Source organism: Sinocyclocheilus grahami, unplaced genomic scaffold (assembly GCF_001515645.1).
Source record: "Sinocyclocheilus grahami isolate Dianchi unplaced genomic scaffold, SAMN03320097.WGS_v1.1 scaffold84.1, whole genome shotgun sequence".
NCBI classification, from domain to species: Eukaryota; Metazoa; Chordata; class Actinopteri; order Cypriniformes; family Cyprinidae; genus Sinocyclocheilus; species Sinocyclocheilus grahami.
Window position 1 is genome coordinate 2,564,078 of NW_015505263.1, and position 22,806 is coordinate 2,586,883.

At 39.8% G+C, this 22,806-nt stretch overlaps 2 protein-coding genes across 2 annotated transcripts in view; one reads left to right on the forward strand and one right to left on the reverse strand.

Annotated features, from left to right (window-relative positions):
* Positions 1–18,361, forward strand: part of LOC107586611 (ral GTPase-activating protein subunit alpha-1-like) — a 68,904-nt gene extending 50,543 nt beyond the window's left edge. The window contains exons 37-39 of the mRNA XM_016274062.1: positions 508–635; positions 14,037–14,161; positions 17,607–18,361. Of these exons, the coding sequence (XP_016129548.1) occupies positions 508–635; positions 14,037–14,161; positions 17,607–17,752 (399 nt within the window). The 3' untranslated portion in view covers positions 17,753–18,361. The remainder of the gene's footprint in view (positions 1–507; positions 636–14,036; positions 14,162–17,606) is intronic.
* A 2,503-nt stretch (positions 18,362–20,864) lies between these two features.
* LOC107586678 (insulinoma-associated protein 2-like) lies at positions 20,865–22,393 on the reverse strand. Its single transcript, XM_016274133.1, has one exon. The coding sequence runs from the start codon at positions 22,391–22,393 to the stop codon at positions 20,870–20,872; it is 1,524 nt and encodes a 507-aa protein (XP_016129619.1). The 3' UTR covers positions 20,865–20,869.
* Positions 22,394–22,806: the final 413 nt, after the last annotated feature.

The window sequence follows — 22,806 nt, forward strand, 5'->3', positions numbered from 1 at the left end:
GACATTTCCATGCCTCCTTTTATTTGAAGGATAAAGCTGCTAGCTTATAGGATGCGTAAAGTCCTGTTCACAAAAAGTATGGTAAAACTAAGTATTTGCAAACAATGCTTTAGACCAAAACTATTCATTCTGAAAACAAAAGTTTACCTGAATATAATGTTCATCTGAAAAAAATTAAAATTCACTACCGTTCTAGAGTTTGGGGTCGATAAGATAGTTATTTTGAAAGAAATTAATACTTTCATTCAGCAAAGACACATTCTGTTTATATAAGTATAAATCAATACCTTTATAATGTTACAAAAAATGTCAAATAAATGCTGTTCTTTTAGACTTTCTTTTCATCAAAGAATCCTGAAAATGTATCATGGTTTCCACAAAAATGGGAGTGTGAATAGGCCTTAATACTGATTGAAATGTGTGTTTTGTTCCTGCTTGGATCTGCTCACATTTTGCTCTTCACAGGCCATTAAGTGTTCATATATCATGTCATCTCACTTTCCACAGGTGCTGTTCTTTGGTCCCTTGTTTGATGGAGCCATAGTGGATGGAAATATCTTACCCACAGTGGTGCGAGCCACGGCCATCAACGCCAGCAGAGCTCTGAAATCCCTCATCCCTCTTTACCAAAATTTGTATCCTTTTCCAGACTTTAACGAGTGCACATGTGAGCTTTTGTCATGTTTAAGGTGGCAGAAGCCTATTATCATTGTTACAGCCTGCTTGGTTGGTTTTCTGCTGTCTCATCCTGCCATGCAGACCTGGCTCACGTGTGTACGGATTGACTTGAGAGCGGTCAGGTTGATTCTGATGGGAGCAGGTAGAGCCGCTCGATAATTATTGATGTCTTATTTCTCAGCTCTGCGCATGTAGAGCACCGCTCTCTGCTCACCCAGTCAGGCGGGTGATGGAATCATTCTGATCACTCCTCAGTGTCTGCTAACCGTGATGCACAGCCATTTGCTTTTGAAATGCTTCTCTGGCAATTTAGCGTTCTTTTCTGTCTCTCTTTTTCTCTGTCACACGATCTAATCCTTTGCTGTTGTATTTAATCTTTTTTTTAGGCTTTTTCAACCTCTTTTTTGTTAGACATACAAGTTATTATTAAAAGTTATTATTATACATAAGTAACACTACATGTATTGTCTCTCAAAATAAGCTTGAATAGTAGTAGTTTTGGCTTGTTTGCCTTTACGTAATATTAGGGCTGTCTAATATAATAGTAGTATGTTTTAGGGTTAGTGATTTGGACTTTTAGTATTAAACTTTAGCTATTGCTTTAAGTGATTGGACTGGCAAGTGGGAAAAATCCCATAGTTTTACACTGAAAGATGAACCTGAGCCATATCTATAGACCAGAATATTATTGATGGTTGGCTCCTTTGACTCTTAAAGGATCATCATTTTGAAAAGAAAAAAGCAATTTTTAAGAAAGAAGGCCTTTGGTCAGAATGAGACAAGCAGCCTGGATTTGAACTTATAGCAACCGACCACCCATCATCATTTTTGCAAGGTCAAATGCCACTATAAAAATCTAGTTTCTTTTACTTTGACAGTCTGCTTTGTTTTGTCCAAAATCAGTTATTGCTAACTAATTACAGCCACTGTATGCTTTAGATAATGTTCAGTATCCGAACATTTCCAAGTCCAAATCCAACCTCTCTTGCATCGTTGGCACCAAAGACCTTTAACCTTTCTTTAAGAGCGCTCTTTTCTTCTCAAAGAGATGCTACTTCCAGAAAACAAAGCGAAGTCGGAGAGGAGGGGAGAAAAAGAGAGAGAGAAAAGGGGGGGGAAGCGATTCTCATCTGCCATGTCCTCCAAGCCAGAGAGATTGTTTGGCTCAGCTTGAGTCTTTCGCTCGCAGCAATCTCGCCCATCTGTGTGCCTGCGCGAAGCTCGATAGTGGACTGAGCTATTGATTGGCATGAGCCGCACAGGTCGATGCTCCTGACAGCCTGAATTACAGTAATCTGTCATTATCGACGGATGTCTCTCCAAACCTTTTCTCTCTCTCCGTCTTTCTCTTTTCTCACTCGGTCTGTTTTTCTTTCAGTCTGATTCCATTTATTTTGAAACTATCCCTCCCTCTTTTTTCTCTTTCTTTGAGCGCCCTCACACCTTCTTTTCATTCTGTTGTTTCAATAATTGATGACTGTGAGGGATGGATGGCAGGCTAGTAGTGATTAGAAGATCTATGTGCCAGACGAGCTGCTCTCCTACAGTGAAAACGGGCCGTGAGACTGAGAGGACCCCAGGGATGTAAGGAAGGAAGTCACAGTATCTCCTGCTTACCTGTTGATGGTGCCGCCACATGCAGTCATTGCCGAGAGAGAGAAAGTGATGTAGCCTAATTGCCCCTCTAACATCCTCATATCTCTGAATCAATCACTAACGGGAGGTGTGGTGTAGTAGTTAAAGTGCAGAGCTGGCAAAGTTGCTGGTTCAGTCCTCATAAGGAACTAGTCATGAGCCATCATCAAATTCGTTCCACTCACCCTCATCGTAAGGTCATAAATTATGAGATATCTAGAATTTTAGGGTTGGGTATCGATAGTTTTCCAAAATTGATTCAATTCCAATTCTCAAGCTCTCAAATTTGATTCACTTTGGTTAAATTCTGATTCATTTGAGTATATTGTAGTAATTATTTTTTTCTTAGAATTGCTTACTTATGAAAGGTTTTCTACTGCTAATGCAATAACACACATGCATTACATTATTATTTAGTTTCTGTTGGGAATCGAGTTACATTGGTTTTTTTGGTTTAGTTAAAAAAATGATTAACTAATTGTGCTGGTGTTTTTTGTTTTTGATTCAACAAATGAACCGGTTCATAGGAGTGGTTCATTTCAGGATTCAGGCTATGCTGGTTACACTGTGTTTTTGAATCACTAATAAAACCAGTTCCTAAGAGTCATTTGTTCATTAAATATGCTATATTGTTCATGCTGTATGTTTCATTAGAAGAACCGACTCATAAGAGTCTATCGTTTTGGATTTAGGCTACATGTCTGTTTTTGGTTCACTAAAAGAACCAACACATAAGAGTCATTCATTTGGGGATTCACTTTACACTGGTCGTATAATACAATGTATGTTATTTAAGTCACTAAAAGAACCGGATCAATAGAATATTTTGTTTTGGGATTTAGGCTACAATGGTCATTCTGTATGCTTTTGATTCACTTAAAGAATTAAATCATAAGAGTCGATGATTGGATGAATTGGACTGCACTGGTTGCCGTCACACTGTCTCGGTTGATTTGTGTAATTTGAAAGAAGTAGTTAAAATAAGTACACTTGGAAAAAATACATTGGCTTTCAAGTCTTTTTCCATCTGTATAATCATACTCATTTTCTTCCACCTGAATTGCATTGCACGCCGAGCCTCAGTTTACCACCTTTAGTTTCACAGAAAAAAAAATTAGATTTGGTCTGGATGCAAATGTCAGGTGCTGTTCTTGCTAAAGAGGTCCTCATTAAGAAATGTTCAAATGATGCACCAGCTGATGCATGATCACAGTAGCCCCTCTTTAGCTCAGCAGAGACATGTGTTGTGAGGTAAATTATCTAGATTTAAGAAAGGCAGACCAGCATTTTCCTTTTATAAAAAGTCTGCAGTATGCCTTTTTCAAGCTTTGTCAAAACATATTTTTTCCCAAATTTTTGCCCTGAAACTTTATAAACTTTTTAATTCGCTGTTCTCACTTTTTTTTTTTTCCTTCTTCATCTCTTCTCTTTTCTCAATCTGTAAGCCAACACGCCTCAACCTCTCTTGTGCCTGACTCTAAGTTCCAGTTCCTTCTCTTGGCCCCGGGCTGCGTCCATCTGCCTCCCCGCGCACTGATCCCTCATTCGGCATGACTGTGAAATTAGGGCCTGGAATGGAGAGAAAGGCGCCTCTTTGGTCTTAATATCTGTTGGAGGGAAAGGGGAAAAAAACTGCAGGTAGCTGGCGTGGGTCAGTGTTATGAATGCTGGGCAGACAAAATAACAGGGTTAAACCACAGATAGCACAGGAGTAATCCAAAGGGCCATGTGTGGAAAAAGAGCCCGAGCTCGGGGCCTTCCAAGCAGCCTTAGTCTCTAGGGCACCATGTTGGGTCTGAGTGATAAAATGTTCTGGGCTGCCATATGTGGAAGTGTGTGTGCGTTTTAAACACCCCACTTCGATTAGAGCTAGTTGACCTGTCTCAACCCCAGGCTACTGGATCGCTACAGCTGCTAGTCTTCTTGTAACGCATCCTGGAATGAAGTGGATCTAGATCTGGTCCTTCAAGCCCTGATTGCACGGCGAGAGAAACCCACATTATCTGATCCGCCTGGCTCGCGGCTGCGAGTTGGCTAGGGGGAGATTGGGTGTTGATGGCTTGGACTCTGCAAGGAAAAAAAAACACGTAAGTCTAAGAGTCACGGCCATCTTCCATCTGTCAGTGGTCGATTGGGACGCAGGGGGAGAGGAGGGGACATGCTAAGCGGCTTCCCAATTGGCCGTGCCAGTCCAGTGGTGTGTGTGGGACCGTTCCAGCTCTGGCGTGACAGCGGGGGCAGGCCCGCTGGCTGCTGATTGGCAGCGATAAGTGCCGGGCTGCTGGGGTCAGCATATGGCAGGGTGTGATAGCAGAGAGAGTGGAAGAGGTTTGGGTCATAGCCTCCTTCCTTCTGACTCTGGCTTTTCCAAAGGCAACCGAGCTGATGGAAGCAGCAGGCCAGCGCTTCCCCTTTTGTCCCCATGCTTGAGCGGCCCGCGAGTGCACACACACACACGACGTAGCCACAGCCAAATGCCTAACGGGCAGCGCTGCCACACACTGCCAGCTCTCACAATGGACCCTATTGTGTCCCAGTAACAACGTGGTCTGCTGGTGTGTGTGTGTGTGTGTGTAAAGGGGGATGGAAGGTTGCACTATTCACTAATTGTCCCATCAGTGCGAAAAAGGGGGTGGAACAGATTAAGGGGGGGTTTTGGGTAATGGTGGGGTCAGTGCTTAATTGCTTATGCCATTTTCTTTCTCTTTCTGTCTGTCTATGTCTTTATTTTGTGCATTAGTCATTATTGTAACTGCAAAAGTTGTTTTTTTCCAGCACAGTTCACATCAGTGGCATTAATATGTCAATCAATCACTGAGCCAGCCATTCCTCCTAACGTCTCTCCTGTTTTGACCTGTTAGCACCGACAGCTTCATCCCCAGACTTTCCAGTCAGTCAAACACAGGCCGTGTGTGAATGAGTGAGGTGCAGGGTGTGTTAACAGAAAAGAAAATGTTGTTGTGTAGCCTCCTCCGGCTCGGGATAGATTGGTAAACAACAAGCTCCCTGGGGGTGCATGGCGATGGGGAATGTGGGTCTGACTCTTACGAAGTGTTTAGGATGCGCTGCAGGCTTCTCATGAAGTTTGTGGTTAGTGTAGCAGAGACGCATATCTGTCTCTGTCTATCTGTCTGTCTATCTTTGAAAGTTTGTCTCAAAAACAGCTTTTTGCATGTATTTCCAAATTAGTTCTATTAATTTTTCTTTGTTTTATGAAAGTTTTTCTTTACTTTTTTTAATGACTTCTGAATCTATTGTTCTATCGCTCTGTCTGTCGTTCTAACATTCTGTTGTTCTGTCTATGATTACTTTCCAGTCAGTCAAACACAGGCCGTGTGTGAATGAGTGAGGTGCAGGGGGAGTTAACAGAAAAGAAAATGTTGTTGTGTAGCCTCCTCCGGCTCGGGATAGATTGGTAAACAACAAGCTCCCTGGGGGTGCATGGCGATGGGGAATGTGGGTCTGACTCTTACGAAGTGTTTAGGATGCGCTGCAGGCTTCTCATGAAGTTTGTGGTTAGTGTAGCAGAGACGCATGTCTGTCTCTGTCTATCTGTCTGTCTATCTTTGAAAGTTTGTCTCAAAAACAGCTTTTTGCATGTATTTCCAAATTAGTTCTATTAATTTTTCTTTGTTTTATGAAAGTTTTACTTTACTTTTTTTAATGACTTCTGAATCTATTGTTCTATCGCTCTGTCTGTCGTTCTAACATTCTGTTGTTCTGTCTATGATTCTGTCTATCTATTTGTCTATTTTTATCTCATTTTATCTGTCATTCTGTCATTCGTTCTACCATTATATCTGTTGTTCTGTCTCCCTGTCTTTCTCTTATCTGTATGTCTTTCTGTCTATCGTCTATATATTGTCTGTCTGTCTTTCATTTATTCTATTGTCATTCTGTCGTTCTATCTATCTATCTGTCTCTGTCTGTCTGTCTGTGTCTGTCTGTCTTTGAAAGTTTGACTTTTTTAAGCTTTTTGCATGTATTTCCTAATTAGTTCTATGAATTTTTATTAGTTTTATGAAAGTTTTACTTTACCTTTTTTAATAACTTGTAAGGGGGTGAATCCAGAATGAACTACCCCAGAACATTCCTGCAGCCTTTGTTCGTAGTAAGAGAAATTACATAATCAGTCAAATTTTTAGGGAGGTGGAATATTCTAGAAGTGTCTAGAATTGCCTAATTCTACATGAATAAGGGCCCAAATAAAAAGAAAAAAGTAATACAAATATCTGATATCATCTGATATTGTTTTGACTGGTAGAGCTTTGAAGATAATCCACAGAATTGGATAATAATGTATTATTTTATTTAAATGTTGCAAGTTTGTCCAGCGGCGCATCAGAACCTGCTGAAACATGTTAGAAGATAAACACTCCATGTGCAAATTCAGACCTCGACTGTTTCTGCGAAGCTAAATGTGATTTAAAGAATTAATAGCCATGGCATTTGAAAGCCGTGGTGAAAAACTCCACTCTCAGTAAAACCACAAAATCAGGTTACTGTTTAAAAAAGACATGCACAGGAGGCAGATGGCAAGCCCACCTTCACTCATTCCTACTAATCAGACCCGCCACGTACATGTAGCTCGGCGTACACGCAGCCCTCTCTGATTGCATTACCGCTGACTTGCACGTCGTGAATGTTAAATAAATGTTGCATTTGCAATGGCAGCACGCACATCACTTTCCCCCTGGGGCGCGGGGACAGGACGCAGGGCGATAAATCGGGCCGGCCGCTCTCGGGGCTGTATTTCACGAGCCCTTCAATTTGGTTTCAGCGGAGATTAATAGAAGAGGCTGTGATGCTGGAGCCCGGGCCCAGATCAGTGTCTCGGAGCCCCAGGCAACGGTGCATTAGCCTGGGCTATCTCTCCTCTCATCTGCTTGTGCCACGCGGAGACATTGGCCGTAATGACGGGGATATGGCAGCCAGCCGCAGCACCGTGCCTCGCTAATAAAATCACTGTTAGGGCCACGATATCAGCAGGCATCAGATGGAAAAATAAACTGATTAGCCTGCACTTCAGGGCACACATAGATTTCTGTAATTATACTCTGTAAAACTCCTCAAATTTGATTATTTGTGTGATGTTTTTCTCTGACACTTTTCTGATCTCGTTCTCTTTCTCTCTGCCTCTCCAGCGTTGGTGCGGATGAATTTGTATTGGCGGATTTTGGCTGCTCATATCTTAATTTTTAAGGTTTATTTTCTAAGTTGGTTTGATCAACATTTTAATATTTGCTGTAGAATTTTTCAGTGTGTATAAGTGGGTAGATCTGATTAGATTTCTTAATCGATGGCAGATTTTAACAGCAAAGGTTAGTTTAGAAGTGTAGACTTGGAAACACTCCATTTAAAGGAATAGTTCACATAAAAATTACAATTTGCTGAAACATTACTCTTTCTGAGGCCTTCCAAGATGTAGATGAGTTTGTTTCTTCATTGGAACAGGTCCTTGAGTAATTTAGCATTACATCACTTGAGATGAAAATGAGATGATAAAAACTAATAATCTGCAATAAAATACAAGTCCTCTATTATAAGAACATTGCATTCTTCATTGGAAGTCGTCGTATCTGAATCAGAAAAGAAATATCCACATCAAGCACAGTTTACAATTGAAAACAACAGTCTAAAACCGTTCTAAACAAATATTTTGGTGGATTTTGATGTGAGAAGACAACAGGGAGGAACTGGAGGAAGCGTTATTATAGATTATGGACTGACTAGAAGTAATGGTTTAAAGTTAAAGTGCCTTAAATGGATTTGTTCCTTACAAACATGTAACTTTTTGCTTCACAAGAGGCTAATTGATAAACTCTTGTGGATTATGGTCATATTTTTATCAGGTATTTGGACTTTCATTCTGACGGCACCCATTCACATTGGTGAGCAAGTGATGTAATGCTTAATTTCTCCAAATCTGTTCTGATAAAGAAAGAAACTCATCTACATCTGTGATGTTCTGAGGGTGAGTAAATGTTCAGCAAATTTCATATTGGGTGACCTATTCCTTTAAGCAGCGTGACTGAAACCGTAAATCGGCTAAGTGATTTCTCACAGGGTTTGACAGACGTGTCCTGACAAAAGCACCCGTGGAGACCCTGCGGTTTGTGGTTTGAGTGAGCGGACTCCTCTGTGCGTATCCCACCGAGTTGTTTGTGAGGATACGAGAGCTGTTCAGCAGCCGGACAGTGGCTCTCTCTGTGGGGCTGTGGATCCTGTTCTGGGTTTCTTTTGAAAGGTGCCAATGCTGTCGTACAGAGGAATTCTCAGCACAGATAATAACAAGCACACCATGTGGAGAAAATGACTGATCATGTGTGTAATTAAAATGAGGCGTGTGTGTGTGTGTGTGCAATTTGGGACAGTATTCTCACCGGGCTCCTCAGTTACTGTTCTGTGTTCATTTGCAAGGTGAGAGCAGGGAATAGCTGTGCTCTCGGAGAGTGGGGATATTGGCCGTGACACACATTCGATTGTCCCAGAACTCACCGACAGTTTCCAGGCACAAATGTTCTTTGAGATGTCCCGTTTTTATTTGTGTTCATATTGTATTTTATTATTCATTTAGACATCAGTTCAGTATAATGAATATGTTGTAGCTGAAATTGAAAATTTGATTTTAATTGAGGGGACAAACTGGATGCAGAATTAACTTAAACGGTTAGTTCAACCAAAAATGAAAATTAGCCCATAAATTACTCACCCCCAATGCCTCCTAGGTGTATATGACTTTCTTCTTTCAGACGAATCCAGTCGGAGTTATATAAAAATTGTCTTTGATCTTTCAAGCTGTTCAATGCCAGTCAGTGGGTGTTGCATGCATCAGTCCAAAAGAAGTGAAATAAAAAGCGCCCATCCATTAAAAAAAATGTCTCACACGGCTCTGGGGGGTGAACAAAGGCCTCCTGTAGCGAATAGATGCATTTTTGTAAGAAAAATATCCATATTCAAAACGTAATAATCACTTTAATGTAGCTTGCGCCAACAGTTGTAGTGAAAGTGAGTCTCGTGAAAACCAACATTTGTTAACAGGAGCAAAGTTTCCTTACTTTAGCAAAGGAAAACCAGTCTCTTTTTGGCTTATATCGAAATCCTCTGACATTCTTTACAAATCCTCGTTTTGTACTTCTAATTAGTGACCGTTGTTTTGTTTTGATCTCTCTGCTGCGCTTCCGCGTTCGTCACTTCTGAGCGGCGCATGCGCAGCTCTGACCTAATACGTCATCCGCCCGGAGCTGCTTCCAGTGTACAACAGTGAGGGCAAGCTAGATTAAATTGATTATTACATTTTGAATATGGATATTTTTCTTACAAAAATGCATCTATTCGCTACAGGAGGCCTTTGTTCACCCCCCGGAGCCGTGTGAGACACTTTTTTTTTTTATGGCTGGGGGCTTTTTATTTCACTTCTTTTGGACTGAAGTACTGCAACACCTGCTGAGTGGCATTAAACAGCTTGAAAGATCAAAGACATTTTTTTATATAACTCCGACTGGATTCGCCTGAAAGAAGAAAGTCATATACACCTAGGATGCATTGAGGGTGAGTAATTTATGGGCTAATTTTCATTTTTGGGTGAACTAACCCTTTAAATTAAAAAAATTTGAATGTAAAGAAAGTGGAATTACAATGAATTGAAATTCAAGTTCATGTAACTTACTTTTAAATAGAAAAACAGATTTACAAACTTTGAATGTTGAAAAGTTTGGGTTCAGTAACATTTTTTTGTAATGTTTTTGAAGTCTCTTATGCTTAACAAGGCTGCATTTTTATTTTTATTTTTGGAAAATACAGAAAAAAAATTAATTATTACAATTTTAAATAACTCATTTATATTTTAATATATTTTGAAATGCAATTTCAATTTTTCTGTAATGGCAATGCTGAATTTTCAGCATCATTACTCCAGCCTCAATGTAACATGATCCTTCAGAAATAATTCTAATATGCTGATTTGTAGCTCAAGAAACATCTCTTATATTATTGTTGAAAATAGTTTTGCTGCTTAATATACACTACCAGTCTAAAGTTTTCAACAGCAAGATTTTTAATGTTTTTTAAAGAATTCTCTTCTGCTCACCAAGCCTGCATTTATTTGATCCAAAATACAGCAAAAGCAGTAATATTGTGAAATATTTTTACTATTTAAAATAACAGCTTTCTATTTGAATGTATTGTCAAATGTAATTTATTCCTGTGATCAAAGCTAAATTTTCAGCATCATTACTCCAGTCTTCAGTGTCACATGATCCTTCAGAAATCATTCTGATATGCTGATTTGCTGTTCAACATTTATTATTATTATTATTATTATCAAAATTTAAAGCAGTTGAGTAAAATTTTTTCAGGTTTCTTTGATGAATGGAAAGATCCAAAGATCAGAATTTGGGAAAGAAATTTGAGAAATTAATACTTTTATTTAGATCAATTAAATTGATCAAAAATGATGATAAAGACATTTATAATGTTACAAAAGATTTATATTTCAGATAAATGCTGTTCTTCTGAACTTTCTATTCATCAAAGAAACCTGAAAAAAAATTCTACTGTTTTCAACAATAGAAATTGTTTTTCATTTATTTTGAAATAGAAATCTGTAAATCTGTCAAACTGCGAGAAAAAGAAAAAATCCTACTGACCCCAAATTTATTAAACTGTTATTGACATTTCATCACATTTTTGTGGTCCAGGGTGGAATGAAACTTAATTTCCCAGAATTATCTGTTAATTACAGTCAGTAAATTCCTCTTCTGTCATTCCAATTCATATTCCAATTCCAACTTCCTGTGGAGTGTGGCCAATTCAATTCAAATTCACAATCATGAATTAAAAGGGTGCTAATTCTTTAAATTTTCACCATCGTCATTGTTTTGTTATGCCAGCGGTTCTGATGTCTCTCAAAGGTCATTGTCGTCTACCTAAAAGTGTTCGCCAGACCATGTTGTCATAGAGGAGTTGTCAGGGTCAAGGTGGCTGACATTACTTTGACATCGTGAAAAGCTTCTCCTCCTTTCCAGAGGCGTGCTTCTGTTCTCCAGCGCTGCCGCTGGCTTCGAGAGGGGGAGGGAATGAAATCGAGGGTAGCAGGAGTGATCAATTTGAAAGCTATCAGCACCAGCATGTTCGGAGTGCTGAATTAACACACCACCAGGGACTGTTCCTGGAGCCCACCACGAGCCCTTCACTTTTAATGTGCTAACAAGCTCACTTTTGCTGTCTCTTCAGTGGCAATTTCTCTCTTTCCTTCCAGAGCCCAGGAGTTCAGCGTGGTGACAATGAAAAGCTCAGAAGGAGGGGGGGGAAGAGGCCAGGAGTATTTTTCCCCCCTTCTGCCTTTCATCCACAGGGAAAATGAGTTTCTGGTAATGCACAAAAGGCTCTTTTTTTTATCCTCCTCTCCTCTTCTAGCATGTGATGCTAGAGAGGGTGCGAGAACCCGGCACGCACTCTCTTAAAAGGACTTTCTCCTTTTTAACAAGCCGGCATAAAAAAACACCACCCATCAAAAATTCAATTACACTGGATGCAAGGCCCGGGTTATATGGGTGAATACATGGTGCAAAAAAGAGAGAAGGGAAAAAGAAGAACTGTTTTTCCCTTTACCTCTCTCTTTGTGACACACAAAGAGCATCTGAAGTCAACAGCGGAGAGGATTTGTTGTCTTGGTGACAGTGTGGCATTAGAGGCTCATCTCAGGTTCAGGATGGTGACCACATGTTGGGCGGCTCTGAGAGGGCTATTAAGATGCACAGTGGTGCTGCTCACGCTCTGCTCTCGCTGGTTGGAATGGTTGCCCAGTTGTAGCCGGACTATTGGCATAAAAGCTGGTCCACTTTGCAGCTTATTCTAGACATGAGGCATCTACGAGTCGTAGTCAAGACTAGTCCCAGTCAGACCCAGACCAGTAACAAACCCCCAAGATCCAGATCTTGACTAATACCAGACAATTCAAAACCAAGACCTCTCAAGACTCTTAGACTTTTTAGTCTAAAACCAGGTTCTTCATTTTAGTGACCTAAAATGAAGAAAAAGCCGCAGCTTTCCAATTCCAGCTTTAAAACTTTTTGTATATTTGTACTTTTTTAAAAATATATATTTTAGATGTAAATATTTCATCGTCATATTCATTAAATGGCATCTAAATTTTAACTTCTGTTTTGTGCAGATGTACTCTACTGTAGATTTTTTTTTATCTCAGTCTCACCAAGGCTGCATTTATTTAATCAAAAATACAGTAAGAACAATAATATTGTGAAATATTATTACACTTTAAAATAACCATTTTCTTTTTAAACATGTTAAACAATGTAAGCTGTGATGGCAAACCTGAGTTTTCAGGAGGCATTGCTCCAGTCTTTAGCGTCACGTGATCCTTCAGAAATCATTCTAAATTGATTTGGTGCTCAAGAAAAAATATTTTTATTATCAATTTTGTAAGCGGTTGTGCTGCTTATAACGGAAACCATGATACATTTTTTAGGATTCTTTAATGAATAGAAATTTCAAATAAAGCAGCTGTTATTTGGAACAGAAATCTTTTGTAACATTATAAATGTCTTTACTTCAAAATTTAATTAATGCATCCTTGCTAAATAAAAGTAGTAATTTCTTTTAAAAAAATTACTTACCCCATACTTTTGAATCTTTTGAATGGTAGTTATATTATTACATTTATGTTGTATATTCAAGTCTGATTAATTTCTTATGTATATAGGATTTTGTGTATGTATTTTGGCTGGCAAGTTTTGTAGAATATAAATTAGTCTGTGGCTGCTGAATTATCTGTTAGTGGTTCATGAGACAGTGGTACTTTTAGTTTTAATAATTTGGAAGTGCAGAACAGGGAGGCCACAGCTGATGTCTTGAATTCATTTGTAGCAGTCGTGACTGAATGTTTTAGTCAGTGACACCATATGAATGCTATTCTAAGCTGTTAACACGGCTGTCAAGACTGTCACGGCTCTGTCATATTCTGCTTATGGTTGTAGTACAGCATGTGTCTAATTACGTCGCACCCACAGACACTTTCTCTAGCTGCTTTCTCTTCTCCTCTGTGGGAACCTCTCACCCACTCGCGCTAGGGTTCGCTCTCAAACAGCGGGACCCGTCGGCAGGAAACAGGTCTGCTGGAGTCAGGAAAAGGCAAACGACAGATCTGCGTGAGTGTTGAGTTTCCTAACGGAGACACTTCCTATGTGTTCCTCTTCACCTGCAGACACACTCAAAGAACTAGAGCTGAGAATCTTCCCCCCGCCTCGTCCCAGCAGGACCTCAGTTTCTCGCTCCGTTTCTCGCCGCTCCTCCATCAAGTTTCTCCAGTGACGCAGCATCCGTCGTGATCCGAACCGTGTGCTCTTGGCTTACTAAGTTATGAATGCAGCACAGACCATATGCCACCGGTCTACTTAATCAAATCGTCCCCATTAACAGAATCCCTCCGTTTTTAAACCCATACAGCGACATAATCCAATCCCTTCCATTTACTCAAAACCATCATTTTTCTTAACCGAATAACACAGACAGTAAGATGTCCATTGATACCCAATGTCACCATACGTAAAGCAATGACAGCTTCGTAATAAGGTTTACAGTATGATGGGAGAATTATTAACCCATGGCATCCTGGCTAACTGTTTGACCCCTATTGATATGTTTTTGTCGCTTATGAAATCGATGCACCAATCTTGTTTGACTTTAACTCATATGTTTATCAGCTACGAAGAGAGAGCGAGATATCTGGAGACGATAGTCCAGCACCACTTGGAACCGACAACGTTTGAGGACTACGCGGCTCGTGTTTTCTGCCCTGCACCTTTCCACCATCTTCCCTCTGAAGCAGGTGGGCATTGACTAAATGAATCGATTCTTAATTCATCTGTCATTTTACACCACTCACTGTTCACCTTCACTCACAATTTCATTCAGTTCCAGGCTTATAAAATCACATGCACACGTAATTTCTGTCCAGTCATTACATTTACATTTTCATGCATTTTGCAGATGCTTTTATCCGAAGCAACACTGCATTCGATATACAAAAACACTACCGTTCAAAAGTTTGGTGTCGTTAAGATTTTTTGGTTTTTGAAAGAAGTCCGTTATGCTCACCAAGTCTGCATTTATTTGGACAAAAATGCAGTAAAAAAACAGTAAAATTGTGATATATTATTACATTTCAAACACCAACTGGAGTTATCACTGTTGATAACAGTCGTGCTGCTTAATATTGTTGCAGAAACCGTGATGCATAGAAAGTGAAAAAACAGCATTTATTTGATTCGATAAATGTCTTTACAGTTACTTTTGACCAATTTAATGCATCCTTGCTGAATACAATTTCTTACAAAACAAAATCTTACTGACCTCAAATATTTGAACATGAACTTTCGTTTTCTACGAATCAAAGCCATGGCCTTGGCATTGCTAGTATCATGCTCTACTATTTTAGCTACAGGAATGCTAACATTAAAATGAACATGGCAGCTGAACTTGAAGCAAAGGCAGTCCAGAAGTAGCCTTAAGCCCTTTTTGTGGAAGAAATTTCTGAGAATAATTTCAAGAGAATTCATTGATCATTTCCCCCAATCACTCACTGAGAATGTAATACACAGAGTCGTTATTCAAGCCTTTCATTCACATGCATGACTATACACACAAATTAATTTGTGTTTTAATTCAGTCATTGCAACACAATTTGCTTTTGGGCTGAAAAACGATCTTTAGTTTTGTATTTTATGCAAATCGAGTTGTTTTTCAAACCCAAAGCTTTTATTCTGGCTTTTGTGTTGGGCTCCTGGTACCTTCTAAACCCAAATGATCATTTTTCTTTTCTTTTTTTCATTCCCATTTAATTTTTGTTATTTGTTCTTTTGTTTATTTTGTTTCCCCTTCAGATCATAATCTTTCACTTGTGTGTATCTAAAGGTAAGATTCCTAAAGATGCCGTACACTGAGGCTGCCTGATTGTCTTTTGCGTTTGTTTGGCTTGTAACGACGTTATGAGCTCCTTCTCTTTTCGCTTCATCTTGTTTGTTCGATTCTTTCTAGACTGAAACGTGTTCCCTTCTTTTTTCATGTTTTCTGTGGGAAGTCTGGAGCATTCATTGCATGGCATGTTCACACAAGATCCCTAATACTGACCAACATTTACACTCTTCTTCACCTCTCTCTAGGTTCCTAGCATTCATGTGTGTGTCCAGCATGATCTCACAGCTTCACTCACCTCATCTTCTATTCTTTATATCACACATATGTCTGTGTATCTGTGTAAATGTTGAATGGAGTCACCAGAATGGTACAGTATAACAGCTCTCATGTGGATAATAGATCTCAGCAGTGGCAGCTGCCAACTTTTTTAGCAGCCTTCATTCCGGAAGTATTTTTCCTGTTCCGTAAGCGTTTTTAAAGATTCCTTATAAAGAGTTCTTCAACCAACTCTTGATTGAATCACAACATATCAAAGAAAAAGGTGCAAAGTCTCTTAGGAGTGGAATTAACTATGTCACATAAATCGCTGCAGATCATAATTAAATCTGATATTTTTGTGCCTGACTATTTTACCAATACATTCTTTTCAGTAAACACTACTACCGCTGTGCTGTAATGCGAACATCCAGTTTGAATGATTGCCTTTACAACATGTCTGTATAATTTTATTCATAAAGGACACATTGTTTAAGTGCTAAAATTGATTAAATGTCACAGTTAAGGCATTTATAATATTACAAGAGTTTTCGGTTTCAAATAAATGCTGTTTTTTTTTTTTTTACTTTCTATTCAGCAAAGAATACTGAAGAAATTATATAATGGTTTCCATAAACGCCTTAAGCAGCACAACGGTTTTCAATAAATCACAATCATAAGAAATATTTCTTGACCCTTACGACTGGAGTAATGATGTTAAAAATCTTTGCATCACAGTATAAATGTAATTTAATACGATTAAAATCTATTCAAACAGAGAACAGTTATTTTAATTGTAATATTTCACAATATTACTGTTTGATTGTAATTTTGATCAAACAAAGCATTAAAAATGGTAGTGTACGTGATCTCTTTTTCAACAGAGCTCATGTGTAGGTCTTTTTTGGGATATTTCTATAAATAATGTTGCATCATGTGAATGGCATTTTACTTCCGGAACCCTACTGCTGAGCATGATTGCGTTACAGAAGGCATTCAGGTGCAACTTTTGCAGATGATTTCCTTGTATTATTCAAAACCACCATCTATGGTCGTATCGTTTTGTTGAGGTTGGTGTCACAGCATTCGTTTTTAGACTTTAGCTACTAGTGGGTGGTAATCCTGACATCTTTTTGCATTGTGTGTGTGTAAGTCGAGTGGATGAGCGAGTGTGTGTATGAATAATAAACCTTCATGAGCGTGTGGAGAGATCAGCTCTTGCATTTGTTGTCTTGTATTTTATGTGCACCTGCTACTGTTTTTCCCTCTCAGTCTGCTCACACCTTTGTCTTGTATCTCTTCTCTTTTTCTTCCTCCTGTCTGTTTTGTATTCTTTCTCTACTTTCTCTTACATTCCACATCACTTTGCGTCTTTTCTGCCCCTCTCTCTTGTCGTCCTTTCCTATCTGCCACTTCTGTCCATTCTCGCACCCCAAGAGAGAAATGCTGTGATTTTTCTGCACCTTCCCAAACCTCAACTAGAAAACATTGGGCTCATCAAGGTAAAGAGAAAAGGCTTGAAACGGAAGGTCTTTCACGCTAGCTGTGAATGGTATGCTGAAACTGAAAACGGCAAAGTACCTTCTCTGTTTTTTTCCTCCCCATTACTCTTTCACTATGTAGTTTGTGTTGCGATATTGTAACTGCACCCCTGTTGGTCTCATCCAGGGACGAGGTGTCAGAACTCAGCGTTGATTAGTCCCAGCATCCCCTGTGATTCGCTCTGTGAACTTCACCCACAATGCACTGGTGCATTAACCTCTCACTCCCCTCAGGAAGGGGTTTTCACACTTTCTTTGCTCTCTATTGGTTACTTCTGGCCTTTATTTACCATTTGCCCAAATTAGTCTAACCGAGAGGTTTTTCCCGTTCCAATCTGAGTGAAATTCACAATGATCACAAAAAAAGTCTTTAATATAGACATTTATTTCCCCCATTTCAACCCAAAATGTATTTTATATTCCAATTCACAAACCCAAGCTAAATGAGATGAGATGTCACATTCGAGATACAGTAGATGAGTTTAGCGTCTGAACGATCTTGCGTCGTGAAGTTCTGATCTCTGTCTTTTCTTCTTCCTCCACCCCATCCCTCCCCGACAGGCTCATGCCTCGAGAGTCAGCTGGCCGAAAGTCCAGCAATACAAGTAGACGGGAGCGACTTAGCCTCGCCAATGTCACCTCGTGCTAGCAAGAGCCGGATGTCCATGAAGCTTCGCCGTTCCTCGGGCTCCGCCAACAAGACTTGACCTGAGTGAGCAAACACACACACTTCACTCTGGAACTCCGCCCATTGCACTGTCAGAGACCAACCACGCCCTCTTGCCTGCAGTAGCCACGCCCCCAATGCTGTCTGACTCCTTCCATTCAGAGCCAGAGTGATCAAAGATGACTGAAATGTTATTTTTGTCGATCGCTGATGGATATCGCGTTGCGTTTGACTTAAATAACGTCCTCTGCTGCTGTCGTGGCTGGTGCCACTGAAGCTGCCCCACTACTCAGAGTGCCAGTGATCATTAAAAAAAAAACATATGAAAATGTTTCTTTTTGATTGCCATCGTATCAACCACAACTTTTTATATTTGTACAGAAGACGCGACAAATTGATGGCGGAAAAAGTGTTCGAAAACATGTTTGTGGAGCAGATTTGCGTTTAAACTGAAGCACTTCTTGCTGTTACGTATTTCAGTTGGTTTTCACTCCTATTGTGGAACATGTTTTTATATAACATTGACACTCACATTTGTTCGTTTATTTGCTGGTTTTCTTTATAGATCACGGTTTATTGCAATTTGTATAATTCAGTTTTCTCTTCATTAGAATGTTACAGATTTTTTTTTTTCATGTTAATGTTATACTGAACTGCTCTTTTGTCATTTGTAATGGTTATTTCTGCGTGTATATATCTATAAATATAAAATATATACATATTTAATGTATGTGTATAGTGTATGAACAGTATCTGATCTGTGTACATATTTAACAGTATTTAAATCAACCAAAAAAAAAAGTCAAAAGGCCACTTAGAAGTCAAAAAACAAGTCTTCAGCTTGAATGTCTGTCTGTATGGCTAGATTTTTGCTGGACTCTGTCACTTCGTTTTGTTTCGTTGCACAGCAGCCTTAGAGACGAGCCCATGCAGGTTTATCAGCATAAATCATTTGACTGCAACGCTCTTTTTGATTCATCTCATTTTAGATGGGATTTTTAAGTAAAGTGTGAATGAGTTGCCACATTAAGAGGGCGACGGCGACGTTGCCAAATTGAACCGAATTACCCGCTTGAGGACTTTTCGAGCTAGTTCTGCAGTGGACGGCGTGTTTTGAGACATTTGAACAGCCTTTTTTTCTAAATGTGTAGATGTGGAAGTGTACAAAAACATCATTGACACTAGCTTTGGTCTGCACTTTTCCGTTTAATTTTGAACGTTTAAGGGATATAAGGGTATCTGGCCCTGAGGACTACGGATGCAAGTTATAACTGTTGCCATGTTTAAGATAAAATCCAGTTTGTATATTTTCTTAAAAGCTATGTGAGACTTCACGAGGGTCAGATTTTATTATTTTTCTTTTTAATTTGAAATCATTTAGAAATTTATCAGAAACAAAAAAATATTTGTGGAGATGAAATCATGCAGCACACTTCTGGATTGAAATGATAACGTGTATATTAAAGGCCTGCACACAAGCAACTGAGACCTGTGCATAAATTCAAGAGGGGAAAAAACATCCTCATGGATAGATTTTGTGTATGTTACTACTGACCAAATGCTGCATGATTCCAGTACTAACTGCATGTGTTGATATAACAGCTGCACAACACACAAGCACACACACAGATCCACGATATTGTCATATGCTAGTATCTCTATACATTTGTATCGGATGTCGAAGGAGAGTGGATGTGCAACTACACTTGAGAATAAAAGTATTCTTACAACATAGCAAGTCCTGTGCAGTTACTGGGTGCATCAAATAGTTTACCAGTTGTGATCATTTTTTAAATGTACTGGTTTCTATTTTCCAGTTTTAAGCAGCAGCTCCGGTGGATTTGTGAAAATAACACATATGCTACATTTAAAAGGATATTTGAAGACAGTTTGATTTATTGACCTCTTCATTTCCCCCGTAACAGCTGAAAATGACTACATATGAAAATATAAATGACACTTGTGGTTTATTACATGTAGGCCTCTAATAGTCTTGATGTATGCTATGGCATTTCCTGGCAGTTATGATATAAATACATTTTTTTTGCAGCTATTGTCAATTAAAGTATAATGAAATGCACAGTACCTTCATGATCTAGAAATCAAAGCACCTTCTAAGACTATCGAGACTACATAAGCTTTCCATGGGAGCTACTTTTACAATGAGACACAAAATATAATAATTCACTTTTCCCATGTTATAAAGACATATTAATGAAAACCCTGCTGTGAGCCTTGAGTCTCAAGCCTGATAGATTTGGTGTTTTCCCACTATTAACATGAATTAAATTAAACCGGCAACATTAAGTACCTTTAATGAGTAACAGTTTTTTTCTTCAGTAATAATTTATATAGATGTGAAGCAAACCTGAACGTGGTTATAATAATGAAATTTGAATGCATATGAGCAAAACATTATAGACAGGGTTCACATAGTCATGGAAATATCTGGAAATGTCAAAGAATTGAGATTTCCATGCCCAGAAAAGTTACAAACATTAAGAAATTATTAAAATTACTTTTAAAATGTAAAAAAGCTATAGAAGTTTCAATATTTAACACATATATTTCTTGGTTTTCTCAGTTCGGATACATTTAATTGACAAGAAAAAAAAACATTGATTTCTTGTTTTATTACATTTAAAATAAAGGCATAAAAAGTTCAATATTGAACATGTAGATTTCTTGTTATTCTCAGTTCTGATACATTTACTTGATGAAAAAAATCCTTGATTTTTTTGTAATTAATCTTTAAAATAATAAAAGCTGTGAGAAATTTCTATAGTAAAAGAGAACTATTTCTATAGCTAATATAGTTCTCATCTCTTGATTTAATTGACTTTATGTGTGTGTGTGTATGTGTGTATATACACACACACACACACATACATACATATATACATATATATAGAGTATCAACTGGGAATTTCATGCTCAAAAGTGAAGGAACCCTGTATATAATGTCTGTTAATAACTTGCTGTCCTAATGGAAGTAGTTATAAAGTGATACCCAAGATTATCAAAGGTTACATAAACTATTTCTGCTGTCGACAAAGAAAACCTGCAAGTTCGATATTCCCACATAAAGACACCGGACCTATTATTAATGATAATATCAACAACAAGCCGTTAGACACAATCTGAAGTGTTTGTGAGATCAGCATCCCGGCCTGACGGCCATCTGTAAGAGCATCACCTGTCTGTTCTCTGTGGGATGAGTCTTGTTGATGTGTCTGGTCAAACCCGGAGAACTGAAGAACGTGGAGGGACAGTGTTTGCATGAGAATATCTGCTGTTCTCCTGGACTCAGATCAGGTCTGAGGAGTAAGTCATCTCTGACCGCGTGCCAGAGTCGGTGTTTGTCCCTGATCTCCGCGGAGGGGAAGTGCGCTCCGCACAGGTGACACGGGAAAGTAATCTGTCCGCTTTCAATGTGAGCGTATGAGGATGCTCTGATCGTCTCGTGCGCGGCCAGGTGTTTCCTCAGGTAGGCTTGCCTGCGGAACTTCTTGCTGCAGTAGTGGCACTCAAACACTTCTTCCGGAACAGACGAGGGCAGGTAGGGGGTGCTGGACCTGTCGGGCTCCTCGGGGCAGTGATCGAACAACCTCGAGCTGTCCGCGGAGCCGATACGCATCTCAAAGCATTTCTCCGAGGACGGGAACCTTTGGTCCAGAGGAGGGTCTTGGGATCCCCTGTCCATCATGTTGCTGTCCGGTGCTGATCTGTGCTGTTGGGAGCTGTCCAGACTCAGCTGGTGCTGATTGTTCAGTCTCAGCTTGCTGGCGTTCTCCTTCCCCTCCACTGAGGTCTTCTCGTGGTCGCGCGCCTCCAGCGGAGGCTTCTTCGCGTCTCCGGTGCTAAGGTTGCGAGGTTTGTGCCATCTGCGATGGGACGCGAGGTTGGCAGGACAGCTGAAAACTTTGTCGCACTCTGGACAGCGGTACTCAACCCGGACGATCCTGGAGCACTTGTGCTGGGCTAGAGAAAACGGATCAAGGTATTCTTCCTTACAAAGCTGGCAGATGAACTCACCGAGCGGTTTTTTTCTACCACTTTGTGGTGCTAGTTTTGACTCGGGACATTCTTTTTTTATTTTAAGCCCGAGGACCGGTGAGGTGGTGACTTCATCTTCAAAATTGAGCTTTCTGATGACTTTAGGCTTTTTGGGTGGTTTGCTTTTGCGCTCTGAGTCCATGAACGCGCGTTTTACGCACTGGTGAAAGGCAGGGTAGGTGGGCATCGGTGTGCCAAACTTCATGTCAGAGTGGTTCATTAGCAGACGCTCGATTGAAGACACCGGGGTAACCAAGGGGAACGACTCGGCCATGGCTGGTGAGCTGAGACGCCTGTCCAAAAGCTCCGTGCTGATGGGTTTGATCGGGCTGTAGGAGTCGGTGCTGTTGCGCGGAGATGACGCGCTCTGCTCCGGGTGGCTGAAGTAGCTCTGTGCGTAATCGACGCTCTCTCCAACAACCCCTCCAGAGTTCTCCAGAAGATGTTTAGAGCTTACATCACTTGTCCATGATTCTGTAATAGGTTCCAGCACATCCGGCACACTTGCATTTGGAGTTTGGAATGGCAGGTCCTCTTTGCGCGGCTCTTTTTCTTCTTGCGCTCGCACCTTGTAGGATGCAGATGAGGCACGTTTACTCCGTTTCACTAAAAATCCTCGTGGCATCTTCACCCAAAGTCCAGATGAAACTACTGAGGAGAAGATGCGGGCTGGAGACTGTCGTCGTGATGCGCCCCGCGCGCGTTTTATCCTTTGGGTCACCTTCAGTTTCTGTGTGAGGTCACTCTCAGTGCCGCAGTTGTGCCCAATCAGTGTTGACGTTCACGAGGAGGGGGCGAGCATTAATGAGCTGTTCCAGTTACGGATTCATTTCTAATGGGCAGCAGATTGTTATCTCAAAGGTCTCAAGGGATCGATGGGCTCTTTAACCTTCCTATGTTTTACAGTTTACTGTTCAATAATGTGCGATCAGTCCACCGAACAATTTTAAATATGCTACCCTGTCCCAAGATAAAATAATATTTTCATTATCATAGTAATTTTTGTCATTTTTAAATAAAACGCTTAGAAATTATATT